Source organism: Diaporthe batatas (genome assembly GCF_019321695.1).
Source record: "Diaporthe batatas strain CRI 302-4 chromosome Unknown Contig00007, whole genome shotgun sequence".
Lineage (NCBI taxonomy): Eukaryota > Fungi > Ascomycota > Sordariomycetes > Diaporthales > Diaporthaceae > Diaporthe > Diaporthe batatas.
The window spans coordinates 1508367-1528435 of NW_025408554.1; the positions used below are offsets into that span (position 1 = coordinate 1508367).

At 51.3% G+C, this 20069-nt stretch overlaps 5 protein-coding genes across 5 annotated transcripts; 3 read left to right on the top strand and 2 right to left on the bottom strand.

Annotated features, from left to right (window-relative positions):
- Positions 1-386: 386 nt before the first annotated feature.
- Positions 387-1146, bottom strand: KVR01_006541 (uncharacterized protein; the record flags this gene model as incomplete). Its single annotated transcript, XM_044781871.1, has 2 exons — positions 387-865; positions 963-1146. The coding sequence occupies 2 exons, from the start codon at positions 1144-1146 to the stop codon at positions 387-389; spliced, it is 663 nt and encodes a 220-aa protein (XP_044643972.1).
- Positions 1147-8605: 7459 nt separating this feature from the next.
- Positions 8606-10357, top strand: KVR01_006636 (uncharacterized protein; the record flags this gene model as incomplete). Its single annotated transcript, XM_044785861.1, has 5 exons — positions 8606-8788; positions 8850-8886; positions 8939-9006; positions 9073-9446; positions 9520-10357. 5 exons carry the CDS (start codon positions 8606-8608, stop codon positions 10355-10357), a joined length of 1500 nt encoding a protein of 499 aa, XP_044644067.1.
- A 3443-nt stretch (positions 10358-13800) lies between these two features.
- Positions 13801-14383, top strand: KVR01_006746 (uncharacterized protein; the record flags this gene model as incomplete). The annotated part of the gene is made up of 2 exons (XM_044781633.1): positions 13801-14044; positions 14130-14383. 2 exons carry the CDS (start codon positions 13801-13803, stop codon positions 14381-14383), a joined length of 498 nt encoding a protein of 165 aa, XP_044644177.1.
- A 1587-nt stretch (positions 14384-15970) lies between these two features.
- Positions 15971-16877, top strand: KVR01_006564 (uncharacterized protein; the record flags this gene model as incomplete). The annotated part of the gene is made up of 3 exons (XM_044784164.1): positions 15971-16199; positions 16264-16322; positions 16392-16877. 3 exons carry the CDS (start codon positions 15971-15973, stop codon positions 16875-16877), a joined length of 774 nt encoding a protein of 257 aa, XP_044643995.1.
- An 824-nt stretch (positions 16878-17701) lies between these two features.
- Positions 17702-19672, bottom strand: KVR01_006937 (uncharacterized protein; the record flags this gene model as incomplete). The annotated part of the gene is made up of 5 exons (XM_044790750.1): positions 19038-19672; positions 18942-18967; positions 18369-18854; positions 18184-18265; positions 17702-18135 (listed from the first exon to the last, which is right to left on the bottom strand). Exons 1-5 carry the CDS (start codon positions 19552-19554, stop codon positions 17702-17704), a joined length of 1545 nt encoding a protein of 514 aa, XP_044644368.1. The 5' UTR covers positions 19555-19672.
- Between the last annotated feature and the right edge of the window lie 397 nt (positions 19673-20069).

The window sequence follows — 20069 nt, forward strand, 5'->3', positions numbered from 1 at the left end:
TTCTATTAGATGCAGGCAGCTGTAGTAGGTGCTTGTCCACCCTCACCATCTGTTGGGTCCTGCTGTCTTTGTCGGCCACAAACCAAGAGACTCCAAGCACACCTTACACAAACTATAATTTCCGTCTTTTCTGGACGGCCTGGACGTCTTTATCTGCCATGTTTGTTCAGTCAGTGCAGTGGCCATTTCGCAATCGTCCCCCCCCCCCCAACTCCAGGCCACGTCGACTTGTGGAGTGGCTTATTGTAGATGCTATAGATCTGAAGAGACGTATGCCACGTCGAAGCCCATCCACCACGAACTGGACATCATGCCCGCTGCTGGCCAAACATATGTCCAGGTTATACGTTGTCGAAGGAAGCCAACGCGACACCAGCCCAGGCACCTCAAGGAGCAGGGCCTCCCAGCGGCTGGACCATGTGCCTCGGGCCCAGCCTGCTAATCACACCTTTTCTCAGGTTAAAGCGGTGCTCGATATCCTCGTCACGAGCGCCCTGCTCCCGCATGACGAGCACGTCCCGGATCATGCCCGACGTGAGGAACCTCCTGCCCTGACCGCCCGACACGCCGAGGCCCTCGAATTCCTCCTCGGCCTCGCGCGACAGTCTCGCGCGGGCCTCGAGCGCCAAGAGGACGAGGTTGTTGGACGGCGACGGGAAGACGGGCCCTCCCGCGCCGCCCGCGCCGCCCCCGTACGGCTCATGTGGCGACGACGTCGTCGTCGTCGGGGATGCGGTTGACGAGGGCGAGTATGTCGGGTTGGGCTGGACCACGCCTATCTGCCGCAGCCGCTCGGCAAGGCCTGGTTGGAGGCTGTTCTCTGGGGGCGAGGACATGTGCGGGTCAGAACCGTCTCGGAGGATGGCTGTTTCGCGCTCGCATCGTTAGCGGTTCGTCCCTTGCTTGGGAGGGCGGAGCCCCGGGCGAGGGGGTACTGGAGCTGGGCAGGGTCCGCAACGAACCTTCGTTCTTGGCCAGAGAAGCCTGCGGGGCCTGTGCCTTTTTTCGTGGTGGCGGTCTCGACGATGCAGCTGTCCTGGGGGCGTGAGACGTCGAGGAGGGCGGTGGGACTGCTGACCCAGGAGCTCTGTTTGGGAATTTGCGGATGGTGCTCTGCGCAGCCGACTTAGATGCGCCGGAGCCCATTGTGACGTGGTTGTTGTGTCTTTCAAGGAGCGAAGCTCTATTTCCGTCTGGGCGAAGTCTCTTCCCGCCTGTTAGAAAGCCGGGGCGAAGAATTGGAGTTGTTTGGTCTTTAGATTCAGCACAGCATGAAAGTGTCCATTGGAGTCGTTCGTCATGACGAGCACTATTGTACGGTGGGACCTATGACAGCTGTGGCAGGGATGGTGTTTTCAGGGTTTGACCCTTATCGCTCCGGATTGGAGATTGGACTTACAAGTGGTTGTGTGACAGCCTTGGAAGGTTGTGTGCTTGATCGAGCCTCGCTCCTCGGTAAACCAGCTGGGAGAAGACGATACTACCATACTTGATTTCCAAGGTTCCTAGGGACCTAGGTACACAACAATGGGCAGATGGGCAGGAGCCGGGAGGGTCTCGACCCCGTTCCTATTCCTATCATTGCTGGTGACATAATCTCGAGGCACCTGGGCAATCGTAGGACTCGGAGTTGATGGTCGACAAGTATCACACCTGCGGCAAGTAATATTTGAAGATGCCTACCGGGGTACCATCCAACACCTTGTAGCAGGTGACGGTCCAACAGCATGTTGGCGCCGAATTTGATCAAGTCGTTGTTCCAGACATTTAACACTAGAGACAGGCCCCCTCATTCGCATAAACCCACTTGAGATCCACTACAGTGATCCTAGCTTTTCAGCTGAGATATACGCTGCTGGCGGACGCAAGCATGACAAACTCATCACCAGATTCAAGGTTTCGTGTCAGTACACATAAGCTTTTCGATAGTCCCCGCCCCACTGGCCCCCTTCTTGGTGAAACAGTGGCAAGGAGGCTGAGTTCGACACGATAGACCATGACACTAAGCTAAGAGGAAAATGGATGTACCTGTACCTTAAGGCGTGGGTTTGATGCGTATACGGCTAGCCAGGGGTTCCAACTATGAATTCATCGAATCCGACGACCATCAATTGCCAAGGTCTTCTCGTGGTCTGTTATTATCAGCAACGAACGAGAACTCGCCGGGTTCGCTATGGGACAAGATCTTGGCCGAGAGAGATAATGAAGTGCCCCTTGATATGACCATGGCATACAGTAATTTGACCACGGATACGATTCCAGCCTACCGTCCTGGCGAGGGCTTCAATCTTCTGAGCCAACCCGGGTGCATGTGGGGATCCAGTTTCAGGAACCCTAACATCGCTGTGCTCAGCTTTTGGTTTATTTTCCGTTTCTTCTTTTTTTCTCAAGGGCCTGGCCGACCTCGGAGTGTGCTAGGATGCTTTAGGCGTGGAAATCCTGATCGAGATCTTCCTTTCTGGCCAGCATGCACAGGTTGCTGAACTACCTACCCCAAGAAAGTGCTCTTTTTGTTCATACCATGAAGATCAATGTGCCAAACCGAATAGCAAAGACCCGCAGGAATCTGAAGTCTGGGACTGTCTACCCACGTCCAACCTGAGTCCAACCAAAGAGGCGCCCAAACGGATGTCTGCAGAGGCTTTGGGAACCCTTGGATCCGGTACCGAGACAACGACCTGGTGAGTATCTTGCAAGGATTATAGTTTTCCGGAAGTCATTAGTGCCTTTTCTTTCAAATGGTCCCTGTCAAGAAATTAGTGAAAAGTTTCTAACAATTTCGTAGGGGCCTTACTGTCATGATATACCATGTCCATGCAAACCGGGACATCTTTGAGAAACCATCACGAGAGCTAAAAGCAGCAGTTCCAGACCCAAGGAACCTACCATATTAGAGAAACTTCCATATCTCAGTGCCGCTGTATAGGAAGGCATGGGGCTCTTGTACGGCCCATCAAGCAGATCACCTAGGGTGACTACCAAGAGGACCTAGTCTACAAAGGCGAATGGGAAGGGCATTCGGTCCAATACATGATTCCACAAGGGTATGGGGCTGGCACATCCCCCTATGTCTCCCATAAGCAACTTCTAGATAATACTAACTTTACCTCTTCACGGACGCCTCCGGCCCTTATGACAAAGAAGTTACAGGCTGCAGCATCTGGTGTGGACTACAACCACCATATAATTGACCCGTTTCTTCCTATACTCCTATAAAGCTATGGATTGGGCACCATTTCAAAGCCACTTCTTTTGCCTCAAGTACTCATAATAATAACAAACTCATATAGGATGTCCGTTATTATTGAGAGACACCGGTGCTTATGCCCAAATGTGAGAGCCTTGGACTTTCAGTGACTTGTGTAATCAGAAACTCTTGTGGAGTCTGAGTAAATATCTCATCAAGTGTCCATTGCTTGTGTATGAGGCTGTGGCGGTGATGGAAAGGACTTCCACATATGCAGATGTACAAATGGAGGCCACTGAGTCACTTAATGCATAATTATGGTTTTTCTTTGGTTTTTGTGTAAGTTTTTAATTCAAGAAATCAACTCTCATTTGCCATGTTTGTTTTTATAGAGGCCTTTGAGCCCAGAGTATGCTGATGTGGCAATGTACCACTGTCCAACCTATCCCACATTTGTGCCGGACTGGGGACTACCTAGGTACATTGATCATTCGAAAGACTGTCATGATATGTTGGTGCTAATACATTGCATTCAGAAAAGTTGAACCTTAAAGGCCGCTAGAAGGTGTTGAAGATCACAGGATGTGTCTGCCGGAATACTTGAGTTTCATCCTTGTCTAGTCCACCTCACCCAGTTCCGTGCAAGTTCCCCACATCCTGAGGTGTTATGCAAAGAGGAGTCTGCATACAACATCAGGCAATGACGGGATTTCCAATACCCCTCGCCACGTGTCAGGTCTACACTCAGCACATGTCGTCGAGATACCCTCATTGTGTAGCACCAGAGATCTTTAGTGAAACTGCAAAAAGCTTGCCACCCTCCACAACAGTTTGAAATTCATCGGTTGACGATCACTAAAGGTCCCCGAGAGTCCCAATGATGTCTTCACAAGGCCCAGATACTTCATGGATATCAAACTGTTGAATTGTGCTCTCCGCAACTAGGCCCGTGAGAGCAGTGTCTCTACGAAGTGTAAACCTTATCTGGGCCATGAATCTCAGTACTTCACACGGAGGGGACGGAAGGCCAAGCGTGTCCACGATCGGATGACTTGTATCCTCGGCCGTGTCGCGACGGGGCTTCATTCCGGGCTTGTTGTACTTGGCTGGCACGCTGCATACGGCCTCCTCATCCTACTGGCGGACAAGATGCGCCCAACTTGAAGTGCCGGAGCTATGGCCGCCCCAAAATGATTGTCAGTGTGACTGATTTCGTCTGTATCAATGGGACCATGTTGTGAGTGGGCCCTCCGTCTGATACCTGAGCACCTGCTTAGACTCTGCCACACAACAAGCAAACGGAGGCGGCTCCGCCCGTGATTTTCTCGAGCCAGCATCGTCGGATCTCTGCATCTTTTCTTTCTCACATGGCGAACGAAGAGTCGTAGGAGTATCGTTGATACGGCTGTATCACTAGGTAGTCATGTGACAACGTCGGCGAGGCTGTGGACGAGAATCTCAGTCGCTCTGGTTACCAGGATAACCCATCACCCGCCTGCCCTCCACATGCAGGCTAGATCCGGACTTATGCGGCTCAGTCCTCTGATCTACAGCATCATTCCCTTTTAGTTTCCCGATTCTTGGGATTGCAATCTGGGGTAATTGGAAATCACTTGGGTGATCGACTGAGGTAAATGCCGAGCAAGTAAAGCATTCTGCCCTACGGGCTAGGGAAGGGGTTTCTGAGCCTGCATGACCCGTCCAGGTCCACCCCAGTCGGGCTGGCCTTCCTTCGATCCGGGGATTCCGACATCCCAGACCCGTTCGCGACACGAATTGTTCAGGCGGCTAGCTGTGTGGCGCCATCCGCAATCCTATTAATCCCCAGGTGGCTGGGTTCAGCTTATTTCCGATACTGCGGAAAGATCTTGACGGAACTTTGTTCCGGCTCATTGTGCAAAGATCCACCGTGCTAACAGTTTTGGACAGTCTGGACTGCTCTGGTATTTCTCAGTCTCTTCGCATCCTAGTTGCAGCCTTTGTGTCCCTGTGAATGATGTTGAACCAGTGGTGATGGCTACATACCTCGTATTTCAAAGAAGCTCGCCATTGCAAAGCCGGGGCATAGTGTTGAGACTGACATGAGGAAGTTCCTGGTCATGAACGAAGAAATAACTGTAAATCTGTCGCATTCAGTACTTTCACATCAACGCGAGTGAATGTTGACGGCTCTGAAGATGGCTGAAAATTGTGACTTTGGTCTCGAATATCATGTCGTTATCGTCGAGGAGAATAGACATACTTCTCAGGGCCGGGGCAGCTCTTAGAGTGCCTGGATATTATGTGTGAAACTCAAGGACAGCCGATTCTTCGCACATTTTATTGGGAGAGACAACTCCAGAAGTCCCATCTCGGCGTTTCATGCTCCATCCATGGCCTTTCGGTACGATATTTCACACGGTATACCATATGTCCTTGACGTTTCCGGAAGTAAGGGTGGGTACTTCGGATGCACTGGATGTGATTGCGATAGACACACGCGACAGTCTGCTTGTACGCAAAGCAAGGCATGACTGAGACGTTGTCGACGGCTCGTGATCTCTTGACGGATAATCAAACTTCTCGCCCCGTTCTTGCTTGCTCGTTGCTTTTTTGTTGATGCAAATATCCAGAGCTTTTAGTAACTACTCCGAGGATTGGTTTCTAATTTCCTGTGGACTGTAGCGCCATGGCATCTCGAGCAATGATCCAGCCTTGACTTTGCTTACGAGATGTACTTCCACACAACTTCCCATCTAATGCGAACCCAGGTGCCTACACCATTTATTTATGCTTTGTTCACCCGCAATACCTGCAAGTGGCACATCCCTTGCGCCATAAAGAAAGGTCCACGCTGGCGCAGTGTCCATTGGCTTATCCTGCAAGAGGGAGTTTTTAGCGCCGGCTCAGAGACGAGCCCATCTCAGTCATCCGGGAGGGCATCAATGCCTTGGCAACTGAGATTGTGACTTTTAATAATACCGAGGCGTGGAACAGCGCGTCCTTACCTAGGTAGACAAGCCTCTAACAAAGGACAGTGGAACCAGGATCGGGAGAGTTTCACAAATCACGGAACAGCTCTAGCCATGTGTGGCACGGATGGCTTAGTCAAATATCCTGTGTACTTGTGAGAGCCGCTTGCCATCAGAGGGTTGTTTGAGACATCTGGAGTCTTCAGACAAGCCACCTCCACCTGTCCCTAATCCCCAGGCAGCCCCGGAGGCCTAATGAAACCCTTGGGTTCGGTCGCTTGTTTTCAATTCCTCGTTGTCTTTGCTACGATGGCCCACAATGACTGCACAGCGATGCCAGTGTCAAACGGATCATCAGACGATGCTAAGTGACAGGCGAGTCGTTGCAAAAGTCGTGGCAGTTGCAAAGGCGGCTGAAATTAAGCCCGAGCGTCCGCTCATATAGGCCGCGGGGTCCACCCGGAGGCTCCGAGGACCGCCCGCGCGATGCCAATGCATGGGAAACCATGCTAGAAAGCGCTGAGACGGGAAGACTGTGGTGCATGTACTACTTGCATTGCGTGGGTTTCGTTCTATAGGTGGGAAGGGGCAATAAATGAACTCTCGCAATTCTCGTCACGTTGTACTTACAGGACGGTGTGCTGAGTGCGACACAGCCAAGGAGAACGCAACATCTCGCCATGGGAATATCGACCGGTGTGCTATCCTCGATTCGATGCTCGGGCTGGATGGTCGAACCGTTCCAATGGGATGGGCGGGGTCACAAGATGCCCGGGCCCGATCGTGGAAGCCGTGATGACACTAAACAGCAGCATCTTGGATCGCTTGTTGTGTTGTTCGAGTCAATGTCACCATGAGAACCCACCGGAATGACGGAAAAGCCAGGGAGCGCTCAGCATCCCGACAAGAGGAGCCCAGGGGAAGATCATCAAGATTAAGTTGTCAAGAAACTTGCCGATGGGGCCGTGGAATGGAGCGTCGGTAGTCCAATATAGGGGTCCAAGCACCATGCTCCAGGCCAATCAATGATGGGTTCCAGATGTCACTTTTGGCTGAAAAAGAGCATTAAGCGCGCTTACGCTTACGAGCACTTGAGCCTAACTTTGGTCAAGCCTTGGCCCTGATCGTCCTTGCCAGTGCCTCAATGCCTCCATGCGGTCCACCAGTGACACCTCGGCTTCTTCAGGAACGCTCATGACCTGGCAGCCCTGTGAGCGGATCTGGCCCCATTACACAGTAGTCTACCATTGTAAAACACCCGTGACTGATTCGTGCCGTCGCCTAAACCGCGGGAGGGTGGTGGGCGCGCGCCGGAGTAAGGCGTTTCAGATGCGGCCATCTTGTCCCCAAACCCTTGGGTTCGCACTCCATAAATAATCCTGGATCCGCACGCTTATCAGGCTGTATTAGTAGCCGCTTCTTGTACCGTGGTGGGCTCAACATGATGGTCCCTGCCGCCGGCGGACCGTCGGTCTTTACCAAGCGACTGACTTACCCGCGAGTATGCTGGGCTCAACCTTCTGGGGATCAAGCACATTTGGGCACAAGATGCCGAGCCCAAGTACCCTCTGGCGTCTCATGCACAAAATCAGACCTTCCAGCCCCTGACGTCCTCGCGCCAACAACTTCCTGACCCGTCCAAGAAGCACCGGCACGTGCAAGCCCCTGAACCTTGTCACCCCTCCTCGAAAGCATTCACAGGGGCCGCGTCTTCCCAGCCGCCATTGCAGTCTGCTGGGATGGCTTGGCTTGGAGAAGGTAGCCCTGTCATCTCATCTTTTTTTGCGTTACCTTCGTCATATTGAAGACGCGCTGGGTGCTCAAGCCCACAATAGTTCATTGTACGACTCGTGAAAGGGATACTCCGTGCGGGCACCGCCCACCAACGTTGCTACCCATCCATTCCCTTGGTTCCAGTTCCCTTCATGTTGGGATGGGAACGTCTTCCCGACGACATGATTGGTAGCGTGCGGACCGGTAGATATTGGCCATGCCCTGGGGCCAAGCTTAATCCCACAAGCTTCTCGTCCTCCACAGGGGTGTAACAAGAAATACATCTGGGGTTAGTCCCTATTCTCTCGTTGAGTCCAAGCAGCCCAAAAACAGCCCGTTTTCTCTTGCCGGATCCCAGTTGACGGATCCTCATATTTCTCCCATCTGATGTCTCACTCGGTTTTAGTCGACCCTGGCGCAAGTTTCCCCTGGATCTCGGCCTAGAGGAACCATCCTACAGATCCACCTACTATTTGGACAGCCTCATGGGGGTTTGAGAATATTGCCCACTCACAAGTTCAAGTATAAGTGAAACCGCCCCTGGGACTCCACTTCGGTCTTCGGCCTCACAGCGCAAGGGGTTCCTTCGCTGACCCGGCTGGACGGTCAACCACAATATATCTCCCACTTGGCCCACGCAAGCCTGCTCGTCCGGTGGGACTCGACTTCAGGCAGGCCTCATTGATCTACCACGATGGACACGACTTCGACGCCTGTGGATCCGGGGCTGGCAGCCCAGAACATCTCATGGCTTGCTCTGCTCATCATCATCCTGGTCCTCTCATTGGCAACTATCATTGTCGGGCTCCGCTTCTACACGAGGGTCGTGCTGCTGAAGCAGCTGGGGCTTGATGACTACTTTGTCCTATTGACATTGGTACGGCGTCAACATCTACTCGAACCTCTTGCATCGAGGCCTGTCACTAACTTGCTTTCAGGGCTTCGCCGTAGCCACCGGCGGCGCCGTCCTCTCAAGTACGTCTCAAGTTGACGAAAAGACATGTGATACAAGGCTGACTCGCTCTAGCCATCCCTTACGGCCTCGGAAGGCGTACTGCAACACTCGATCCTTCAGTCATTCCCTTGTATCTTCGAGTAAGTTCTAAGGCCGGATCGGCAGTGACGATATCATCGATCAGTGTTAGCTGACGAGGACGACAGTCCTTTTGGGTCTCCATTGTCTTGTACAATGCGACTCTCATGATGATCAAACTCACCTTCTTAATCCAGTACTACCGCGTACTTGGGGTGTACAAGATGAAGAGAGTGATATGGATGACCGGACTGGTCATCATGATGTGGGCTTTCTCGCAGTTGCTCGTCGTCATCTTCAGCTGCTCGCCCGTCCAGAAGTTTTGGCTGGCCGACTTGGAAGGACAGTGCATGCCCAATTTACCATTTTGGTACATCAATGCCGCTGGAAACATCGTCACGGATCTCGCGATCCTCATCCTCCCGTTACCCGTCCTAGCGAAACTAAAGCTTCGTCGGCAGCAGAAATATATCCTCATTGGCATCTTCTGTCTGGGATTATTGTACGTTTCATTGCTGCTATGCCCTGGACGGCGAACCTATTGGATGGATGTAAAACTGACGCTTTGCGAACAGCACCTGCGCCATCTCGCTCATCCGTCTCAGCTACCTCAAGCAAGGCCCCGACTTCACGTGGGACAATGTCCCAACATCTGGCTGGTCCGTCAGTGAGCTGTGCTCTGGCATAATATGCGCATGTCTTCCGACTCTTCGGCCGTTAATGTCTAAGATCAAGCCGCAATGGATGGTCAGTTATGCGTCACGGTCACGGAGGACCAAACAAGAGTATGGAGACAGGAATCACTACGGCGCCAATTCAGGTAAAATCAAGGCGATGAGCAGCAGTACTGGAAATTCGAGGAGCACCCGCGAGAGCAAGGACCCTAGCCTCTTCGTAAGCTCAAAGGAGCTTGGCTCATCAAACTACACCAGACTCGGGGACAACGACATCGAAATGGCAATTCCGGCACCTCCAAGCCCGTCGTTCCAGGCGGATAGAAGCAGGTTTGACGACGCACGATCTTCGACGGACGGTGAGAATACATTTGACGCAGCACTTGCCCAAGGCCCTCGGGTGGACAAAAAAGATATTCCGATGCAGAGTCTAAGCTCTCGAACAAAGCCTCAGCTGGTCCAATCTCAAGGAACAGACGGCATCGAATCAAGGAGGGAGTTCAGCAACCGTGGCAAGGAGAACGACAAGGCAATGGAAATACTGGGCGTCGATCAATACGACACGGGCATCACGACACACATCGTGGCGGACAAAGGGCCATCCTCGATGTTCCCCCAGCACTCGCGAGCTGTCATCAAGTCAAAGTCAGGTGCCAACTTATCGGGGATCGAGGTAAAGACAGACGTCATTGTCTCGACTACACCGTCGCCTGTGACCAGGCCAAAAGACGTGCGATGAGGAAGCCACCTCTGTAATGTCGTATTCTTTCTCTGATTGTACATAACAACTATAATAGCTAGTCACATACCCTCCGATGAATTTGATGAGTAAATGAGGCTCTTTCTCCTTGTGCAGGTCAACATTCTTCCACGCGAGTCACTCGATGCAACGACAAGTGAAGCTATCGCGGCACCCCTTGTGACCCTCTTGCGCTCGGGACTTGATCCGGAACTTACTTCGAAAGCTTTGCACGGTGTGGTCACAGCGCTGCCCAAATCAGGGGATTACAGTCGTCTTATTTTGTCAATGGTGCACGAGGCCACACTGGCCACTACTCTAATAGAGTGGCTTGAACCATATTTAATCGCGCCATGTACGACCTTGGGACGATGTTACTGACGTAATGCGGTACACTGGCATTGTGGTATCTGTCACGTTGCTAGTCACTCCGTAGATCCCGAGCTCGACTGGATATACCATGCTGATCTTCGTTAAGGTGGACCACTACAACCGGATCCGAGCGCCAAAGCAAGATTTCACAAGGTTCAAATGGCGAGCGTTGAGCAGACGAACCACAAGCGTGCGTGCAGGGCCAGGGGGCGATGCAAACCATATGTGCGTGCATGCAACACAGCGGTGCCATGCGAAGTTTCCGAAAGTTAAACCTTAAACATCGTAGCTCTCCATCTCCCAAGCTTGCCGAGCCCAAACTACCTTGCCTGTACAGGGTTTTGCCTGCAATAAGGTTAAAAAGGTACTTCTACCCTGATGGTAATGGGGGCCCTACCATAACTCACACTCTGTTAGAGAACCAAAAAATACAGTCACCTTCACTATAAGTACCTAGAAAAATAAGTCAATCCTAGTAGACTTACATTAATAAAACGGTAACTAGGCTAACGGGAGAGAGGTACCGTTTTAAACTTAAAATAGGAGATTCTGATTGGTTAGTAGGGTGACACTGCATGTATTCACGCTAACAAAGTGCAAGGGAAAATCCTGTATGTCGAGGGGATCAACGCAAACCTGGGTTGGCACATGTGATTGGCACGTAAGTGTGTCTCGACTTACGAGGCCCTTCTTGAGAGCCCGCGATCCAGAGCCCTGATGCTGGACGATTACCGGAAACCCGTTGGGGGCCAGGGCAGGTCACTCGACGAACCAGTAAACTGAGGTGAAATAGACTTCAATTAATACAGAACCACGAGAACCAAATAGTCTTTGAACGGGTGGGACTGGGCTTTTTCATCCCATCGCCTGCCCCCGCGAACCTCGGGATTCGGGCCTGGACGCATCGTTCTTGTCGCGCAGAGGCCAGCAATTGTTATATCATACTTTGCGTCCGCAATATCACACTCAGGCCCAATCGGAAGTCAATAGCACAGACGCCCGGCATGGCGGTTCCAGTCGCGACAACGCGTACGACACACGTGTGGCCCAATAAAGTAAGAGGTATGTACGCACCGACTGCTGCGATCGATTTAGAGTGAGGCAGGGACGTGAGCCGATCTTGAAGTGACCCAAGGATGCGATGGTGCGTGGTGACTGACACGTCCAACGGTGGGCGGAAACCCTATCGCCACCACCTTCTTCTGGCACCACGTCTGTGTACTACCTAGGTTTGTAGTACCATCTCACTCGTATCCCTTGGAGACTCCATTCAGGCCCCAAAAGTTACACTGGGCAGACACGCGGCTAAGGTGACGACCTCGACCTGGTTGCAAGCATGAAGTGGAGCGAAGTGCAAAGATTCATCTTGGCGTCCAGATGCAGATCTCGGGAGGTCATGCGTTGCCATCATGAGAACAACACTTATACTTCACCTGTTATTAGATACACAAATCAAACTTTGCTAGATTACCCGGGCGTCGGGGCGGGATTAAAACACAGTGAGAATCTAAGCATTGTGAACAAGCAAAGTCAAGTAAAGTTGAAGGGTCTTTCAGGATCGTCATCGTCAAAACATCACCGTGCCTTGAGGACATCGCTAGGGAGAATGCGCGACATCGCATCCACCTGGGCAGCTTTGAACGTCATATAGATGTTCCTACGCCGCTGAATTGTACCAAAAACCCTTGTGACGACTTTAGAAGTCTTTTCACCTGCGTCCACATGGGGCTGGTGCTCTACACGTTAGCTCAGACTTGAAGACGCATTGCTTCAACTAATCGATAAAGTGAGGCTCTGCCTACCTGTACGCAGACAGGCGAACAGCTTGTGGGTCCGGGGACGTCTGAGTCAATACATTTCATACTTGGGTAAGATCTCCAAGGGCATCGCGCACTCATCTCATGGATTAGCAAGCACCCTTTTTGGCGCACTGGACGACTTCGAGTTGGAGGTCCTCGCTTTGAACCATGTTGTTCCAGATCTGACCGAGTCCTGACTCCTGTATCATGTCGTGTTCTTGATGATCTGCTATTGCAAGATGCATATACTGTAAAATGTCTGGTGCTGGTTTCTGAGTAAGTGGCGTCTGAAACAGTAAGAATCTCAGCATCGCCCTCTCCCCGTCCCTGCTTCAGGGCCCTCCCTCGGACTTCGGACAAATGTCCAGAAATTGGTGTTGCTCTTCCTGTTGGCTCTCTCGGATATTTGTAACGTGGTGATGACGACCTCGAGAGGTCAGCGAATAGGTTGCCGCAGCGGCAGCCGCCGGCGGCGTAACCGGGAGGTACCAGCCCGCCCTTCTGACGCCGCAGATCAAACATTGAAACGTGGAGCTTTGCCCGATCTCTGACCGGCGGAATCTCCGATGCAGGCATTCGCAGGGCTGATCGTCCAGGATTCATCCAACCAGAACATTTAGATAATTGAAAATTGCTGTGTACTTCGGGAGAAAAGCGGCACCGGGAGGCTCACCCGTAACAATTTGAATTCCACTTTTGTTGCTGTGCCTGTCATTGCGGGCCCCGACTGCACGGCAAGCTGCGCGTTTATCGGCCGCTCGCGAAGTAAATCTGCGGAACGTCGAAGTATACATGGGGCTAAAACGATTTTCTGGCATGTTTCTGCCGCAAATCCGCCAAGATCGCGGTGAAGGGTGCCAATTGGAGAAGCATTGTCAAGCCTGGTCAAGCACAGCATGATCTCCTTCTTGTCGTCTTCAGAACGTGGTTCACCGTCTCTTGGCGGCCTGAATCTTTGTCGATCACACAGATGCCGCGAAACTCGGCCAAGCTAGAATCCAGTCATTATTTCGATATTTAAATTCTCCCAACGTGACCATGTTTACAATTTGTACTCATCAGCCTCGTCCCATTTCATCTTCGTCATCCCATTCTTTCGTCGTCCCATTCTTTCTTCATCTCATTCTTTTAAGAGGTGAGTCGAGCGTACCCAAGCGAGTCTAACTTCTGCTTTTACCGTCGAGCTAACCGTGATTTAGCTGCGCTCACTTCATTCACTTCACGCATTAACAGTCCTGGAGACTCTCTTTGACCAGTACATATTTATTCAACATGAAGCTGTCACTCACCGTCATCACTCTCTTGGCTGGCTTCGCCGTCGCCCTGCCTCAGGGCAAGGGACAGAATAACAACAACAACAAGAATGGCCAGAATGGCCAGAACAACAACGGCAATAACAACCAAGATGCCGCAGCAGCCAACGATGACGTGAATGCTGCAGCCAACGATGGTTCAGGTGGTGTGGCTGCCGCCGCAAAGGCAGAGGCAGCAATCCTCTTGACTGAGAATGGCGATGGTAAGTCATCGACGGGCGTCAAATTCTTCACTCCAACCGAATCTTTCTTGGAACAGCAAAACTAACGTGCGTGCGTGTTGTCCAGCTGGCGCCGTTGACTCTGGTGCCGATTTCGAGAAGGCGGTCAAAGCCATCTCGGACTCTGGTAACCAAGATGACCTAGACACTCTGGAGGCTGCTGGCATCGATGTCGACGCCGCCCTGGACGGAAATGGAGGTGGTGGCAACGGAGGGAATGGAAATGGCCAGGGCGGTCAGAATGGCCAGAAAGGACAGCAGGGCCAGAACCAGCAGGGCCAGAACCAGCAGGGCCAGAAGAACCAGCAGGGCCAGAACTAAGCTTGCCGCCATTCGTGATGAGTAAGACTGCCAAAGCTCGAAGCTGACGTATTTTTCTTGTTTCTTCCTCATAATATGGCTGGGAGGCGGTCTCGGTAGAATCTGGATCCGGAGCTGACCTGTTCATTCTTTTAATATAAAATTAAAAAATGACCTGTGATGAATTATATCAAAATGAGCAGTCCAGGTCTACGCTTTCTTATCCCTCCTAGTAATTCACTACTAGTAGACTAGTGCCCACAGCACGCAGCACTAGTTTTTAGCTATAGTAGGCATAAAACTCTAGTAGGATATAGCTGGTTCCGCTTCTATTCCGCATACATCCGAGAACATACATGGCGCCTTCACACGGTGGTAAACGCTCAAGGCCCAGCGTTTAAAAAATAAACAGTATTGATAAGATTGGTAACGATAAATACCCAAGCCTATTATCTAACCAAAATCTGCCTCTCAAGCATTTGGCCCACGGAGCGGTGTGGTGTGAAGACATGGCGGTTTACGGATTAGGAAGTTGTGAGACTGCCGCCAAGCTCTCGCAGGCATCGGAGCACGACTTCACGCTGATCCTTATGGCCGGTCAAGGGAGTGGACTGACCAAAAAGATACCTACATACCGGGGGCGTGCTAGCCCACACATATAGTAGCCCTAGTAGGTTAGAGAAACCTAGAGTTTAACCCTTCCTCATAGGGGAAGCCTTTCCCGAAGGGCTAGAGTTATAGATTTTAGGTATGAAAGTTATATAACGAGTTTTTTAAGAGAAGTATGAACCTACCTCGGTAGAGAAGAAGAGGTAGTTATAAAGAGGTAGGTAGTTTAACCTTAATTAGATATAAGATTTATTAGACTTTAAGAAGAGATTAAAATAACTTTAAAAGAGAATAACTTCTTAGCTAGATTTCACACTAAAATAAATTAAGTACTTTAGAAAGTTATTATATAGATTTTATATCTAAATCTTATCAGTCTAACCCTAAGGGGCAGGTGTAGTCCCTAGCCTAGGTATGGCCCTTCGTAAGTACAGCCTACTTAGGCTACTATATGAATAGGGTCCTAAGCCTCGGTGCAGTATATTACAATCGATTCGGTGCCCAAGGCATGTGTAGAGCCATAACCTACCAAGTTGAAAAAGTAAATGAGCTTTCTGAGTAGCACCACTGCACGACACGATAACTAGTCGCTTGCATTCGACGCCCGTTCTAATCCCGGGGGGGGGGGGGAGGCGGCAGGCACCCTTGGGCCTCGAGCTTCCGGTCGCGAACGGGCAGATCGGCTAACCTGGCAGCCCTGGTTGCCTGGCTTTAAAACTTTGGCAATAGGAGTGGCACAAGCTTGAGCTGTCTGAGTCGAGGAATGCGAACGCGGCGGGCTGGTCTGTGCTGTTTCAGGTTTGCGTCATATCAACACTTGGCTTGTCAAATGCGCTCCTCCCTTTGCATCGCAGGCTCAGTGGACCGTCTGCATGGTTGCAAGCCACATTCTACGAATTCTAAGAAAGTTGTAGCATCCCCGAGTAGAGGCACATCGGCCTCGTTGCGAATCAGTACCCGCCAAGTGGACGACACCGCAGCCGGGGCTGCATAATAACAATGATGTGCCTGCGGCGTTTCGCGGGTGTCCTGCGATTGGGCTGTGGTAAAGAAATTAAGGAGACGCAAGTTGTCAGGTACAGAGGAACAAAACCTGGGAAAGCAGTCAAGCCTGGTACCGAGTTACGCATTCTCTGCGTGGGAGACTCGATAACAGTCGGATTCCTTAGTGACCAAGATGGCGGCGACGGAAACGGGTACAGACTAAGGCTGCTTGGTGATTTATCACGTAAGGTCCCCTCTTATCGATGATGGAAATCAATGGGTAGTTGACTGGACTACGTTCACTTCAGAAGACCAGGTCGTGTACGCTGGGACGGAATCAGGTGGTACGATGAAAGACGGCTACTTCGTGAGTCCACTTTGTACTTGGATTCTATTACTACTAGTATGGACAATGTCTGAGATCTCTCATGTCAAGGCTGCCTGGTCAGGCAAGACGATCCAATTCATCACGGCTAATGTAGGCCCTTCACTCGCTCAAAGACCCAATGTTGTCTTGATCCACGCCGGCACAAATGATATGAACTCGAGCAAAACAATCTCCACCGAAGGAAACGACCCGGTTGCGGCTGCTAAGCGCCTCGGTCTGCTTATTGACTTGGTCATCGAGTCTTGTCCTGATGCAACAATTTTAGTGGCCATGATTGTTGGAACTTGGGATCCAGCTCAGGCAGACAGGACCCATAAGTTCAACGCGCTTGTTCCGGGTGTAGTGAAGCAGCGACGTGACAGGCGGGTTTTAGCTGTGGATTTCACGTCTTTCCCAAATAAGCTCCTGCGGGACGGCGTCCATCCCACGAATGAAGGTTATCAAGTATTTGGAGACTATTGGTATGACTTTGTTACTCAGATCCCAGAGGAGTGGATTCAACATCCGGTTGGCAATGATCCGGATCGCTGGTAAGCGGACCTGGTCACGTGTATTTTATTCGAGCACTTGAGACCTTTCGCATTTTCATCCACAATATGTCTTGTATTGCAACTTTTCGGAGGCGCAAAGTTAGCTGTTGAGCAGGAGAGCTCGCTGTTATAGCTTGAGCCAGAAATACGATATCAACGAAATGGAACATGAACATGATTCTTTCCGGCTTAAAGAGGACCAACAAAACGTAAATGATCGAAGTATGGACTCTAGTCCCTGGATAAGTGAACTACCAGTTCCAACACTAGGTAAGCAGAATTTTCAGACAGCATGATTTGCGATCACTGCATTTGCATACAACCCCTGCAGGTGGTTTCGTTTCTAATCCACATATATGTAAAACGTATGTGGCCCTTCATACAGTGGTAAACGCTCAAGACCCAGCTTTTTTTTTTTTAAAAAAAAAAAGAATACAGTGCCAATAACAGTGCAGAGAGAATCCACAACCCCTACAGAATCTGGGAAAGCCACTTGATTGTAGTGAAGATTATGGGCCGGTTTCCCTCACGGCTGTGTTACCACATTCAGCGACACTACCCTAAGCTCGTAGTACTCGAATTAGTGTTGACATGTTTGAACTAGTTCCCTCAGCTTGCTGTCCTTCAATAATTTTACCTGGGCAACTTTACCATATTGTGATGTTCTTTCAGAGGGTATCTCGGAAGAGGTGTGAAAGTGCACATGTGGGAAAAGGTGTTGTTATTATTCTGAGATGTTTTCCTTTTGATTTTCACGGCTGGACACCACAGCGGACCAAATAATCGAGAGTTCTACATGAGCATGTATGTCCGTTCATCGACTGTTGTTCACAGAGAGTAGATAAATTCCGGATTCTCCCTGTCCGTCAAGTCGAAGAACTCCTGGCCCTCTATCTTCACATACCCAGGCTGAGCCCTGAGCTCTGCCTTCTTCTTGTTCTGATAACGACACCAGTAGTAGATGAAACCGATGGTCAATAAGTTGACCACATAACAAGCGACGATGGTGATCTCGGCAGGCCTGTACTGCGGCGCGTCCTTCTCGCGGAATACTTGCGGTCCGATAATGTTGCCTACGCAGTAGCCAATCAAGTACATAGCCGCCACGGTGGTCTTCTTTGTCCAGCCGGCGACGTTCGTGGAAATGAGGGATAATATGGCGACAAAGGGCGTAGGGCTGGCTTGTGTTAGATAGTAGCCGATGAGCCGGCCGATCCTGTGGTCATTACCGAGGCAGGTGATAAGTAGCATTCCCAGTAGGGCTAATACGTGTTAGCCACTGAAAGGAAAGGAAGGGTATTGTAACTGACCGAGGACCATGCCGCTTGTGCAAACAAGGAGTCGGTTCCTCAGGCGATCGCCCAAAATACCACAAGCGACAAGGGCAATGACCTGCCAAGAGATGTCAGCAAGCCACTCAGGGGTATAAGGAAGCTTGTGTGGGCTTGGAAAAGCTTGGCTTCTTGGATAGGAGGGACTGTGGGTCAGGACACACCTCAACTGCTCCGCCTGGTGTTCCCAACAACAGGGACTGCTCATTTGTGAAGCCAAATGACACAATAAGCTGGCTGAAGAAGTTGCTTATCCCTCCGTTTGGTATGTCCGCGACGAGGCTATAAAACACAAAGGCCCAGACCATAGGGTCCGTCAAAGCCTCTTTGAACTGGTAGAACTTGAAGTGCTTGTTGCCAACGCCCTGCTGATTCACCCTGATGCGTTCTATGGCTAGAACCTTCTCCTTCTCCGAGAGAAAGCGTGCGTTCATTTGGTTGTCGGGCATTACGAAGAGGAAGATGGTACCGATAAGAGCAGTAAACAGTCCAATCACCAAAAACAGCAACTGCCAGGACTCAATGGCCAAGGGATTCTTGGCCGTGCCGACGGCAATTCCGTACGCGACGAAACCACCCAGGATCTGTCCCCAGCCGTTGAAGGAGAACCATATACCTGTCCTCGCTCCTTGCTCCTTGGTAGTGTACCACTTCGAATCGTCAGCAGAGGAGCATGGCATCTGAGACGAACCTGCGCCTCCGCAATTGTGATTTTGGCCCCACATGGAGTGACTTACCTGAGACGTGAAAAGAGCAAAGCCGGCTAGGTTGTTTTAGTTACCAGCTTCAGAAGGGACCCAAACCGGAAGCATAAATTGGTCGTTTATACTTACGGGTGACGGCAGCTTCGAACACACCGAGGAAGAACCGCACGGTCATGGCTCCAGCGAAATTCTTGGTGGCAGCCATGCAGCAGAGAACTAGACCCCACATGATGACATTAAAGGCGCTCCATTTCCCGAGGGGGAGTCGCTGGAGCAGACGGTTGGTAGGGTACTCCCAAAACAGGTAGCCAAAATAAAACATTGACCCGATCCAGCTGTATTGGTGACCGGTAAGGTTAATGTCCCTTTTCAGACCCATCACAGAGGCGTAGCTGACGGTAGTCTTGTCGAGGTAGTTGAGGCCGTAGACCAAGCACAGGAGCGGCATGAGGTTCCAGTCGATCTTCCTCAGCAGTCTCTTCTCGTCCTCGGGCGTAAGCTCGATGACCTCACCGTTCTCGCCCTGGAGCACCTTGAGAGCGTCGTCGGCATCATTGCGGTCGGCGTGCTTAAGAATCGCGCCGGCTTTCTCGTCACTGGCGTTGCCAGGCAACGCCTTCTCAGGCGGGTTTTCGATGTCGGACATGATAGTGTAGATGGACAGAGAGAGGGGAGGGCCCGGGGATTACGTTGGGGGAGCAGGCGGCAGGCGGCAGGCGGGCAACATCTTTATTATGGGTGTGTTGCACATCATTGAAAGTCTAGCTGGTGGAAACGGCCCGGGGAAAGGCCAGACTTCTTATCGTGCCGGCAATAGCCCGGACGTCACATCCCGCCCGACTGGTTGATGAAGAATAGATCCAGCTCCGGGGTGGCACAGTGGGTGCTTCTGATGTGGTGCCTTGTTTATCTTTGACTGTCCTGAGAGTCAGGCCATGGGTGGTGTGTTGGCTTATCAAGAGAGCGGGTGTCTGTGCATTTGATGATAGATCGATACATGATTTCAACCTGCGCCAGCCTATCCATGTCCATGTGGGAATAATCATTGACGCAGCAAAGCGATCTCGGATGACTTGAATCGCAGCGCACCGAGACTCTGGCTTACAGCCCCGAACAGGGCAATTCTGGGTCCGCGAACAAGCAAGGGCCCCTGAGGCTCGC